Genomic DNA, 14,175 nt, shown 5'->3' with positions numbered 1-14,175 from the left:
CTTTCTAAAGTATCAACAGGCCAATGAATTCATCCTGTTCTTAATAGGTCTATTAACTAGACATTTATTTGGGATATGCTTCCGAATCATCTTAGCTATTCCTTAAAATTGAGCAATAATTATTTCTTATTAAAATTTAAAAAGAATGTAATAATTATAACTTGATCTCTGTATGCATAACTTTTCTTTCTAAAAGGAAATGAAGGGAAATTTTTTTTTCTATGGGGCCTTGGTGAGGCTTCAAGTTACAACTGCTAATATCACTTATGCTGAAAACTGAAAATTTATTGCTGAAAATACTATAGCAAAATAATTTTTAGACTATGAGTAGTGCCCGTGGTACCCAGATTTATTGCTTCTTGCTGTGTTTTTCGTACTTACAGGTTCGTAAATAATGCACAGAACTCAGAAAAAGAAATGCAAAAGATTCGTAAATAATGCACAGAACTCAGAAAAAGAAATGCAAAATGCTTGCCGCGGTTGCTCCGTAAACGCACACAAAATATGACCTCTTCACGTGGTTTTTTCTCCCTCATTCCTTAGCTTTTTCCATTTGACATTGGGAAGCATCAAAGCCGATCGCCACTAAATTGGACTCGAATTCCATGGAATTAAACCTGAAGGCCGAAATCCAACGGTGTATTGTATATTGTTGCTGGTAGGGCTTTGTAAAGAGATCTAAGGCGGTGTGGGCGTAAAAGAAAGTATTCTCGCAAGTCTCTCTCGAGACCTGTGCCTAAAATAAACTAATGCCTTTTGCGGTTAACCATTGAGTTACAACAATCACAGCAACACTTTGTGACGCGTGACGCTTGATAAAACTCATCTGTTCTGTTTAATTTTAAATTAAAGGTCTTCAATATCCAGAATTCATCATGAAAAATCCAATTTAATTTACTTCGTCATTATTCCCATTTAGTATTTACTAATGAACTAGATAGAGGCTCTTTCATATCATATCATATGCGCCCCATCATATGTTTTCGCTTTTCAGAAGCCATGATTCTTTCTGCACTAACAAACAATTCTTAGCTAAAATTTGAAATTTGAAATTTTGATTGAGAGAGAGAGAGAGAGAGAGTAGAAGAACAAAATCGTAATTGATTTGAAGAACCACCAAGGGAAGAGTCCGACAGCTCCTTGGCCAAAAAAAAAAGAAAAAGAGAGAGCTCTTTGACCTATAAAGAATAACACAACTATGTCTACATAAAATTCTGAAAGGAGAAACGAGACCCCAACAAATTTCAGTGGGGGAAAGTTAAAAAAAAAAGAAAAAAAAAACCCTAAAAAATTTAAGAATTTCTGAAGCCTAATGGCTAGGATTGCTACACTACCCTCAAAAATTCTTTTCTCCATGACTTTGTCAACTTGGTTTTGCCTTGCAAAGAATTGACAAGTCCATGCATCTGTGTTTTCATCCAAGGTTTTTATATAGTTACATCCACAGAAGTGTGTCCCCCTTGGCAATGTACCAGCAGATCATGTTTTCAATAAACATAGAGACCCCGTTTGATGGTTAGTAACTTAGTCTTATAGCCATGTGGTTTGGTGAAGAGAAGACAAGCAGTCAACTTGTTTGTGTGTTCCTCTAGCTCATCCCATATAAAGTTTCTGAGCCAGAATCCTCCTCAGTTGGCATCATATTTAGATCAGGAAGCATTAAGTTACTACAGTCGGCGGAGGCAGCCTTGTCTGCCTCGCAGGAATCTAATTGCGGCCGATTATCATTCGTGTCTTGTACCGTTAAGGTTGAAGAGCCTACTCTCTGGCTTGCACTCAGATTCATTGCAGAATGCAAACCCAAATCAAGCTGCAAAACAGAATAGTGTTTTTTTTTTTTTTCTCAGAATAGCCACAAAAATTCACACACACAACAAAAAATCATCTGGGCAGGGTATTGTCTATAGAGAATGAAAGAACAATTGAGATTGGTCACCTTCATTTTCTTAAAGCTCTCGTTCCTGGCACTCTGTTCCTTAAAAGTTGCACGCAATGTTTCTAGCTCCTGTTCAAAGAATGAATAATTAAATTAATTACTATGAAGGGGGCACAAACTTTTTGAAAAGTAGAAAGTCAACAAGCACCAAGATGCATGAACCGCAGAACGCACCTTATTCAATTGTATCCTTTCATTCAACAGAGAACTCTCCTCCTCTTTGAGTTCAGCAAATGTCTACAAAATTTCATTAATCTTTCACATCAGAACCATATCTAATTTCATAACTTTTTCCAGTATGTAATAGTAGAAAAAAGAAAAGATTTATATATGTATGTGTAGCCCGTGTGTATATTGAAGAGCATTAAGATTTATAAATATGCGTGTAGTAGTACCTTTTTTCTTCTTGTCCTCTTGGTAGCGGTGGATTCATTTGTAGCAGTACCCTGAAATATCCCATCCAACACGTATTGCATAAGTCAAAATAGGAAATATTATTATAAAATAATAATAATTGCGCAATAAAGGTCAAGATAAGAGAAACGGATAACAGAAGCAACCACACACACAGGTTAAAAAAAAAAAAAAAAAAAGGATGGGAAGGGTCCAATATTGTTTATTAAACAATAACGCATGTCCATTAAGGACAGCAATAATTCAAGGCCTGAAAAGGCAAGCATGCTGACTTGTTGACACTTGACCGAATAAAAACACCAAATACATCTCACTAAAGAGAAAAAATAAAAATATCAATGCTAGTATTGGCCCAAGCCTCCTAGCCTTAAGTAGGACCCAAACATTTTCTTATTTAAAAAAAAAGAAAAAAGGAAGTGACGGAATTGTATATATCTATCGAATTATAACCCAAAAATGAAGCAGCAAAAGAAGAAAAGAAAGTGATATATGTTGGTGTCCTAAGTTAGAAAAGTCACCAATTGTTGCAATCTGAGTCATACCATATCATCATGATACGAGAGTCTTAGCAAGTAGAGCAGTGCCTCAAGTGGCCATGTTGCCACAACATATGGCAAGTGGCGATAGGTTGCCGCCGGACGATGACTGACGGGATTTCTCTTACAACCCGAAGAATTAAGATGCTCACATGCACCTTTTTTTTCGCGGTGGGACCCATTTTAAATACATTATAATCCTCTCATCCTGATCCTTAAAACACCCACCCAAAAAAAAAAAAAAAAAAAAATCCAAACAAAACAAAACTCCTTAAAAAAGATTAAAAAGAATCTCAACAAAAGTTTGCTCCCAAAAAGATTCTATAAGAGGGTTCCTAACTCTTTACTTAGACAAAACTCCCACCTCATAATTAGCTGTTTGTGTAAACAGTAAAAAAACCAGCTCTCACAGCATAATCCCACATCAATTATAAAAAAGGAAATGAGAGAATTTATTATTGACAAGGGGAAAGGAAATTAAAAGATATGTTAATTACTAAAACAAAAAAGAAGAGTCAAAAGTGTGAAAAAACCCAAAAGTAGGCACTAGACAGGCAGGTAGCAGATCCGGAAAGAAGAGGGACCCACTTGAGAAACAATCGTCAACCCTTCAAGGAAAAGCCACCCCGCAACCAAAGGAACCACTGGCTGGTTTCGCTCCACAACATATACATATCATCGAAGCCAAAGCCAAAGCCAAAGCCAAAGCCACGTGACCGTCCCTTTTCTTTATTGCTCACGTGACTCCCTCAAATGCCCACACACATACCCATGCCTTTTTCTTCCCTTTCCTTCCCTCTTTTCTTTTGCAAGGCCAATAAGCCAAACCCATTAATCAAAATTAAAATTTAAAAAAGAAAAGAAAAAAGAATTAGAACCACGACCTTTTGCACAATTTATGCTCGATGAAAAATAAAAAAAATGATGGTTTTTTTTTAGAAAAAAAAAAAATTTATGAGTTCGTGCTCTTATCAAAAATCCTTTACCTCCTCCTCAAGGCTAAGAGAAGAGTCAAGTTGAGAACTGCTTTCCACACCTACACCATATTATAACTCTCAAAAACCCTTTTTTAAAAAAACAAAACGTCAACAAAATAATTCTTGGCCATTGGATTCTTAACCAAGAAACACTCCGCCAGATCAACGGCCCCCAATCATCCGACACGCCCAGGTGCAATCATCAAACGTGAAAGTAACCACACCCAATGCTTTCCCCAATCTCGAAACATAAAAAAGATTAGATAAATACAAAAAGCTATCAATGGAGACAGAGAGATAAATGATCTTCCAGTACACCCGCGATCCATCTGATACTTTCTCACCCCACATAATAATCAATTCACAAAAGTACCAACACCACACCAAACTGAATGCAGACTTATCTACAAAAGCGATTAACCACACCATGCTTTTATTGACCGAAACGCCCTCAAAGGTAGGTTTTTGACTCTCAAACAGTGGCAATTTCGTTAAATAAAAAGACAAGGAAAGATCGCGTGAGGGAAACTTCCGGAGTTCTTTTTATGTAGTTTTTTTAACCCAGGGTGAAAAAGAGGAAAGTGATCAAAATGACTGTTTTGCTTTTTTCTGACAAAACCGTCCCTTCCTGTACGCTTTCAAGCCATCAGATTCTGATGCAAACTTTCGAAGGCTATTTTAGTCAAATCGAAAGTGGAACAACGAATGACAGGTGACGGGGAAAGAGGCGATGAGAAAACGTGAAAAAAAAGCCTTCTGTTTCAATCTGCTGACCTCACCGGACAGGGGTAACTTGGTCATAAAAAAATATGTACACGCCCGCCGACGATGAATCTCGGATTCATCGGCGATGAACAAAATACCGTTTGAGACTGGAGGAGTAAAATTTTAAAGCAGACATGTTGAGAGATTTACTCTTGTCAGCTGGGAAATTGAGAAAACGACACGCGACGTAAAAAACTAAAAACGGAAATATCGGTTCTCGAAATTAACAAATCAGAGTGAGTGAGTAAATAAGGTAAACAAAAGGAGGGGGTAAAATGGTAAAAGGACTAAGAAACGTCCTTCTGAAGACAAGAATGTCTACTGTCTAGGCTTCGGGCACACTAACCACCAACTCCAAAGCCTTCGTTTCCACCGCTCCTTAACACGAAAATTTAACCAGTTGTCGAGGGTATATTGGTCAAGCCAAAAAAAAAAAAAACTCTGACACGTCACAGATCAGGCGGCCGGAAAAAGAAAACACCGAAAAAGAAAACCAAAAACACAAAGTTAAAGATAGTCATAGTAAAAGAGAAAGAACCTTGGATCTGGCGGTGGCGGCGTAAGAGAGAGAGGTGTGGAAGCTGGTGGAGTCATCGGCGGTGGCGGAAGGGGAGGCGCCACCGCTCCAAGAGAGAGGAGTGGTAGGGCTGCATCTCGTGGAATCAGCATCCTTCCTCCGTGAAACGGCGCCGTCGCATCTCAACGTTGCTGACCTGGAACGCGGATGCCTTATCCCCCACCGAAGCGGAACCACAGCTCTAGGCGGAGATTTGAGCGAAGAAGAAGACGACGCCGCTTGTGACTGCTTCAACCGCACCAGGAGCTGGACCACAACCATGTCGTCGGTCATCGCCGCTCTCATCCACTCGTCCCTCGCCATCATGTTTGCTCTACAAAACCAAAGACTCTTTCACAGAGAGAGAGAGAGAGAGAGAGAGAGAACACCACAGAGATAGATTGTTTTAGAGAGACAAAGGGAGAGAGAGGGGTGGCGGTAGAGAGAGAGAGAGAGAGAGAGAGAGAGAGAGATTAGAAAGTGAGAAAAAGAAAGAGAGAGTATATATATATGGAGAAGGTGGAGTAGATTCCAGTTATTCGTTTTTGTTGTTGTTGCTCTATGGTTTCGTAGTTAGGGTGGGTGTGTGGGTCTCATCGGTCTGACTCTTTTTTCTTTCTTTCTTTTTTTTTTCTTTTTTATTTTTGTGACCCCACACACAGAGATGTGGCACTGACAAGTTTCAATTTTTATTTTACTACTACTATTAATATTGCCGCATTGCCATTTAATTCTAGGGCTTCGTAAACCGATGGATAGATAGATAGGGTACCCCAGACACCGATCCATTAGTACTGTTTATTTTGTGTGCTAAATAGTCGTAGTGATGAGCGTGCCCATTTCACATGTCTCTCGCACCTAACTCCTGTGTGATTCCCTATTCTACAGTTCGTTCGCTTTTAACTTTTACTACTAAAATAGAAAATCCTCGTACTGCATTTTAAATCGAAAAATAATTATAAACCAACATCATTGTCATTTTCTTCCAAATCAAGTTAACCTTTTTAATTTTTTTTTTTTTTTATATTTTAATTTTCCTCTTCTTTTACGCATTTGGCTTTGCCATGCAAAATCCGCAAAATTTATGTCTTATTTTTGGAAACCAAGGATTTTTTTAAGGGTACAATACAAACAACCCTACTATTATTTTTCATTGGATAATTCGATTATTACGACGGATGGGATTGAACGCTAAAATTCTCATTTGGTCATTATGAGGTTCCAATTAATTGAATTATAAGTCTTTTGGTGAGATAATCGCTCTACAAGTACAAGTACAAGTACTAGTGGGGAGTGATGGGCAAAGGTCAGGTTCAAGTCTCTAGAAGAGAACTTTACACATATATACATTTAGATTAGACTAAAGTAGAATTTATATATATTTTTTACAACTTTATATTTGGACCCTCACTTTTAAAAATTTTGGGCCCTCTCTACTATAATTTTACGTTGATTGATTTTATTGTAATAGCATTTGCATTAGTTGTAAAATAGCATAAGACCTCAAATTTGTCCAATCAACCCCATAATACACCCACATCAGTTTATGTATCATTGTGCAAAAATACATATGTGCTATAGTAACTGTGCAAATTTATGCAATTACAGTAGCACAAATGTATTTTTGCAAATTTACACAATTACAATAGTATAAATGTATTTTTGTACAATGATACATAGACTAATGAAGGTGTATTTTTGGTTGATTGAGAAAATTACACAATTATTGTTGCTATGAAAATGAATATTTTAGAAATTATTTAGATTGAGGACAATGGTTTTTGGTTGAGGAAGAGAGAGATGATTTGAAATAATGACAAAAAAAATGATAAGGAAATAGTATTATGATGAAATGTAGTGTAAAATAAATAATAGTGAGTATATAAAAATAAATAAAAAAGTAGGTTATTATACTAAAATAGATAGAAATTTTTGCATGAGTTGATGCAAATACTCTAATGTAGTAAGAAACAATGAAGTTTTGTGTTTTTGGCTTTATTAATAGATGATTGTATTATAATATATTACGAAACAAAAATTTTGTGTATTTTTCTTTGTTGATTGTTTGATAATACTAAATACATACTTATCTGAAATTTCATAATTTTTTTTTTTTTTTTTTTTACTTATACTTCGGCCCCCCTTAACTTGAAATCCTAGGTCCGTCCTTGGTGTTGTGTCAACTCGCGAGTATTCGATTATATGAGTCGACACTAACACGACATATTTATTAAACAGGTAAAGATTCCTTAACCCTAACACAATCTGTTTATTAAACATGTTATCATGTCGATCTGTTTATTAGATTTTATCAAAGTGGCAAAAAAAAAAATAGTATTAATTCAATTGATTTGAATTATGAAAAACTAGACAAATAGATTTTTTTAATATAAAATTCAAAACTAATAGAGTAACTGCATCTCAAATAATTATTCAAAACTAAAGCATATCTCAATATCACAAATAATCAATTACAATATGTCAAACAAAATAAACCAAAACAGCTAATGTCAAATCCTAACAATCAATTTAAGGAAAATAGATAAAGGTAAAGGTAATAGTAAAGGATGATGAGGATGATGCGATGGTGGTAGAGAGTTCAAAGATGAAAGTAAAGGATGATGATGACTAGGGTTTTGAGTAATAGAGAAAATTGAAGGACGAGGGCGACGATGACTTGACACCACAGTGACAAAAGGGTGATGGTTGCTAAGAAAATTAGATGAGGTGAGGTGAGATTGAAGTTTGAGAGTGAGAGGCAGCCATGGGAGAATGCAACCAGGAAAGACAAAAAGTTTATATACTTAGGTTTTGAAAAGTATATTGGTAAAATGAAATTTAATTGAACAAGTCAAATAAGTACTCTGAGTTAGACATGAATACTACACGTTTATTAAACAAGTCATGTCATGTCAAATCGAATATGACATGAACCCGTTAAATCTTAATCCATAATCTGCTAGTTTCGTGTTGTATCATGTTGTGTTTGCGGGATGTGTTGAATTTTGCCACCCCTACCCCCACTACTATTACCAACTTAATTAATTGTGTTTGATCCCCCCCCCCCCCCCCCCCTCCCTCCCTCTTGGTGAAATGTGCATGATAAATAAAGTTATAATCATGGTTTTAAAACCTTTACCATACCAATTAGTCAAATTGTGTCAATTGTGAATCAACTATCAGTTTGATTTTTTAAAACTTAAAAAAAAAAAAAAAAAAAAAAAAAAAAAAAGTTCTCCAGATTGTTTGAATAGCAAGAAGATCAACCGATTAGTAGATTGACTTTAGGTTGAACAATTGAAATTATCGAATCTTGCCTTTAATTTCATCATGAATATCACCATTAATTTCGTCACCAATCTTATTAAGTATACCTCTTCAAACACATCAGAAGTGATCACAAGGATGGTTATCGAAAGTGATTGTGGGCAATGGGCCTGGTAGCCACCACGAGGTTGTCAAGCACTTGTAGCCAGAATGGCATCGAGCAGGCAATGTCAATCGATTGCCTTAAATCAAATCCCTTATATTGCATTTATTGACCTTTTTTTTTTTGAAGCTTGATTTATTGACAAATTTCAATCAAATCAATATGATAAATATGTAGGCCACAGTTATATTTGTTTATTCATTATTTTTTGGGAAAAATTTAGGTACACTTCTTTAGGACTATACTTTTCGAATTAAGATTAAATACATGATTGCATTGATCAATAAAAAAAATATAATGTTATATTTTTTAAAGACAAATAAATTAAATGTAGAAATGTATTTGAATATAATTGACAAACTTAATATACTACACCTAAGAGGCTATATCTATGTTTTATCACTATTTCTATTGGTAAATAAAAACATTTAATATCAAGTGTAACAATGGTATATAATGCTCCCCTTACATGAGGTGGATGCCACATGTGTGTAGCCCACTCTTATGTGAGTAAGGGTGTCAATGTTCGACCCAACCCGCGAACACGACACGAACTTGACACGGGTTTTTTCGGATTACGGTTAGGCTTTAATGGGTTTGGGTCATAAACGGGTCGATCCGAAAGGGACATGATAAGAAACGGGTCATAAACGGGTCAACCCGCGTAATCCGCAATACACACGTTTGACACGCCAATTTATTTGTATCAACCCGAAATGACCCACTTAACACAATCCGTTTAACTCGTATAACAAATAAATATTTATTTTATTTCAGATTTGTCAAATACCTTTTATATCCAACATATATTTTATATTTAAAAAGAAAAGTAAGTAATTACAAAAATTTATAAGGGATATAAATGGAAACTGAAACTTTATAGACCCTAGAACTACTAATACTTTTTTTTTAGAACTTACACAAATGAAATTGGATGAGTTTGTGAAAGATGTTATGAATTTGGACATCAACAAAGAATCTATGGATGATAATCATGGTCATAGTCAGGATTAGTCTACTGTTTGCTCAAATTCTTTCAATATTGATACTTAACATTTGGCGAGTTCCAAGAATATTATATTTTTGTTGAACTATGTATTTTTTTATTTTTGTTAAACTTTGTTGTTTTGTATTTGGGTTGAAGTGTATGCATTTCTTTTGGAGTGTAAATAACTTATTTCTAGATGAATGTTATATTTTTGTTGAATTATATTATTTTGAATGTGGGTTGAAGACTTGAAGTGTATGCACTGTTTTTTGGGATGTAAAAAAAATTATTTCTAGATGGATGTTATATTTAATATTATGCAGGTTGAAATGGGTTGTGTTATATTCATGTCAACCCAACACGACTCGTTTATTAAGCGTGTCAAATGGGTTGGGTCAGGTCAACCTGCCTTATTAACAGGTCGGATTAGGGTTGAAGGATTCTAACATGATTATTAAATGGGTCGGGTTAGGGTTGAGCCATTTAGTCGAATACCCCTACTTCGACACGACACGAACCCGACACGCTAACCCGAATTGACACTCCTATATGTGAGGGTGAGTTGTATACAGGGGCGGAGGGAAGGGGGGGCGAGGGGGGTCAAATGCCCCCCCTAATGCCCCAAAAATTCTCAAGTAATATATAGTATAAGGTCTTATTTGCATACACAAGGACAATCAACTTTTTTAAATACATATTGTACTTGTACTATGTACTAGTTCACTGTAGGAAAACAATTTCCTACTTCTCCACCACTATTTTGTTGAACAGAATTATGAAAAAGAAAACTACTCTCACTCACTAGTCATTATAGCACCTCAAAAAAATTGAGGATCACAAAATTTTTCACAACTTTTTATCATAACTGTTGCATGGCAGAGTATGATTGTTAAAAAAAAAAAATTGTGAGTTTATGTATTAGTATTTGTTAATCACTCACAGTTTGCCATATCAAAGTTTTGGCAAAAATATTGTGAAATAATTTATGGTCTAGAACTACTCATAGCACCTTTGTTACATATAGCAATTTTTTCTTTCCTCACTAGCATTTTTCAGTCTCAGACCCAAATATTTCTTACAAACCCAAATTTTAATTGTATATGACAATTACATTTGCATATAGTTGTTTATTTATTTTTTTTATTAATATCAATTAATATTTTTTCGAATTAATTTTACTCTCTTTTGATCTTGCCCCCCATAACCTAAAATCCTGGCTCCGCCACTGGTTGTATACCTTGTTATATTAAATACTAGTTCATAAATTACACAAAAAATGTAAAATTGAATATATATTCTCACTTGAGAGAGTCTAGGGGCATAATAAAATCTTTCAATATTTTCAAAAATATCTTTTTATTTTATTTTATTTTGTCCCATGATTAACTGATATTTAGTTTATTGTGGAAATATTGTGAAATTTTATTATGCCTATTGAAAAACTCTTTTGATAAAACAGAAGAAATTATTATTTGAGCTCAAGTTCATTCAATTTGTGCAATATTGTGAGATTTTGTTCTAGAATCTCGTTCCATCTCCTTTGTGCATATGTGTTAGTTTCTAAAAAAATATATGTATTTTATTTGCATATATGCACAAAGATCTCAAAACCTATACTTGGGGGAAAAAACACGTGGTTATGTTAGAATTTGGCTTTGACTAATTAACTAATAGATCACATGTCCTAAACTAGAATGTTATTGAACTCGGGCTCAAACTCTTATGTTGAAGCCAGCTACTCTTGCATTGCTTTGAATATTAGTGTATTAAAATAATTATAATTGAAATAGATTTAAAGCTCAATTAATTTCATGGAAGTTTGATAAAGAAAACAGATAACTTAAAAAAAAAAAAAAAGATAACTTTTTTTTTTTGAGAATAAGAAGATAACTTTTAAGTTCATAGAAATAGCTATTTTTAAATTTAATTGAAAAAAAAATGTTGAAATAAATGAAAAAGAAAAAGAGATCAAGTGTTTTTGTTTACAAATTGGGAGACAATTTTGCAATAAATTATTTAAAATTTTAATGTTTGTTCTAGCTAATAATCACAACTTATTTTCACTATCAATTTATATAGAATTCTTAAAATATCTTTTTTTTTTTGTACACTTATGTTTTTACAAAAAAAAAAAAAAAATAGGTAACAAAAATTAACTTACCCAATCTTACTCTACTCAAAGTAGTTAAAAATAGTTTGGTTGTTTGGTGTTTTTTTTATATTATTTTTTAAAAATTTATTATTATTACTTTGGGTTTCTGAGAATCCGTATATCCAATTGTTGAACATGGTTTGACCCTCCCTGGGCAGAACCTAGAACGACACTCTGGCCATATCTAAGGCAACGGAGGCTTGTTTGACAAATGTGTAATTTTTGAAGATGCTCTTTCTATATTCTTGCCCATTTGACAATTCATCCTATATTTTCAAGTCTCATTGGTCTATAGCACCCATTTGATTTTGTTTATAGATTTCCAAATGCATTAGGTCATGAATCATGATATGCTTGGTTCCGGATTTGTTTGACTAAACTTATTTTTTTAATTTATTTTGTTTATTTGGTTATGAAGAGTTTTAAAGTCCATGCCTTTTTTTTTTTTTTTTTTTTTTTTTTTTTTTTTTAAATGCATAGTTAACCTTTTGCATAATTTATTATTATTATTTAAACAAGCAGCTTAAAATATGTTCATTCAAACGCACCCTTTTGTATATATTGTTAAAAATTATTTATATATAGTCTTTTAATATGTATAAGGATACAACAATTTTTACAATATTTTTCATAACTTTTGATGTGGCATAATGATGTTAATAAAAGTGAAGCATTATGGGTGAGTCTAAATAAAAGTGACTTTAATCTAATCACAATTTGCCAGGTCAATATTTGTTAAAAAAAAAAAAAATACACACATATATATACATATATATATATATTATTATACTCCTAACAATACTATGGGGGCCAGTCAATCAATAATTATTAAAATCATGTTAACTGGGCCTGTGCCCCATCCAAGGACGTTAAACCATCCGAGAAGGCCCACATAAGGTTATAAGGGGAACCAAATGAAAAGAGAAGTAGATATCACATGAGGTGGGTCCAGTATTCGTCCGAGGATAAAATCCTTCTCGGAAATATGTGTCCGAGGATGACCTGAATGCCGTATTGTCACAAACACACTTCGAGGTTACATTACCACTAAAGGTGGGATATGGGGCCAAGGATAAGAAAGAAAAGATAAGCAAATATCTTTAACAACTGTTGCCTCCGCATTAATTGTCTCTCAACTAACTCTTTGGTCGAATTAATGTGGAGGTGATTCCTGAACAGTGATGAAGCAGCCTTACAGCTGCTGGTTGAAGGTTCCAGGAGGTGTTGGATGGGATAGGAAGGGATCCCCCGAATCCAACTACACGTGTGTGGTGAAGATGACACCAAGAGGGCAGTATATAACAGGGAAGAATGCATTAAGAAAGAGAGATCGGGACTTCTAAACAATGGATCCTTAGAAGAAAATCTTACGAAATAAAGAACTTAGATTGTTTTAAGGATAAATTGATCGTAATATCTGTATTAATCCATCTAGAAACGTTAAATTTAATCGTTTTTCTTCTGAAGTTAATCTAGTTCTTTTATATCCACGCTCTACAAATTTATTGTTTGGGTCTTTAGCGTTTGAACCCAATACGAGTTTGGGATCGACACAAATTGAGTCCTTACAAATACCAATCATCTTTATCATATTTAATCAACGGCTCATTATGCATGATTCTTGTAAAGAATCATTTTAAATGTAAATGTAATCATATTAGTCATAATCATTGGACAAATATATCTATAAGATTCTATATAAAACTAAAATGGAAGTCGAATATTATCTCAAAAAAAAAAAGAAAAAAGGAAGTCCAATAAGGGTACGAATAAGATTTTATTTTATTTTGTCTAAGTGAGTGTTTGGATCCGCGTTTGTGTTTCCACGTTCACGTTTTCAGCTTCTTTTTTTTTTCTTTTCCTAATGCGTGAACAGTAACATCACATGAATTCACTGTGTAGGAGACAAAGTGCATTGTTCAAGTACTTTGTTCAAGTACTGTTCATGGGTCCCACGGCACTATTCACACATTTAAAAATTATTTTGCTATAGTGTTTTCAGTTTTCAGTTTCAGCAAAAATAAGTTGTATCCAAACGGACCCTAAGTGTCATATCAATTAATTTCACAAGCTCTAATTTTGTGCTAAGTGTTTCTCCAATTTAAACTTATTTTAACCCATTTAAAACAATGTTAAACCTGATGGGACTGACAAACTCACCTTGCTTGGACGATCTCAGCATATACTTCGTTGATGGACTGACGAACTCAACCTCCCTGAACGATCCCTTCGAGACCGACGAGGCTGTCCTCTGAGACGAACTAACCACATGTCCGTATCACTGACGAAAGTAACGAAGCCATTCAATGCAGCCAATAATGTCCCGAGCGGTTACAAGACCAGCTGTACAAACCGTTGGATACCTCATTAAGGCACACATTATTGAGCATGAGGCGTTACCAAGAGAGACATTAAAGCCAC

The 14,175-nt window shown here is 34.3% G+C and overlaps 1 protein-coding gene across 1 annotated transcript; it reads right to left on the bottom strand.

Moving 5' to 3' along the window:
* Positions 1 to 1,081: 1,081 nt before the first annotated feature.
* Positions 1,082 to 5,660, bottom strand: LOC126712863 (uncharacterized). The gene is made up of 5 exons (XM_050412356.1): positions 5,167 to 5,660; positions 2,332 to 2,382; positions 2,111 to 2,173; positions 1,937 to 2,005; positions 1,082 to 1,810 (listed from the first exon to the last, which is right to left on the bottom strand). Exons 1-5 carry the CDS (start codon positions 5,509 to 5,511, stop codon positions 1,589 to 1,591), a joined length of 750 nt encoding a protein of 249 aa, XP_050268313.1. The 5' UTR covers positions 5,512 to 5,660; the 3' UTR covers positions 1,082 to 1,588.
* Positions 5,661 to 14,175: the final 8,515 nt, after the last annotated feature.

This window comes from Quercus robur, chromosome 2 (assembly GCF_932294415.1).
Source record: "Quercus robur chromosome 2, dhQueRobu3.1, whole genome shotgun sequence".
In the NCBI taxonomy this organism is placed as follows: Eukaryota; Viridiplantae; Streptophyta; class Magnoliopsida; order Fagales; family Fagaceae; genus Quercus; species Quercus robur.
The sequence above is the reverse complement of the archived record's forward strand: the minus strand, read 5'-3'. Positions and strand labels throughout refer to the sequence as shown.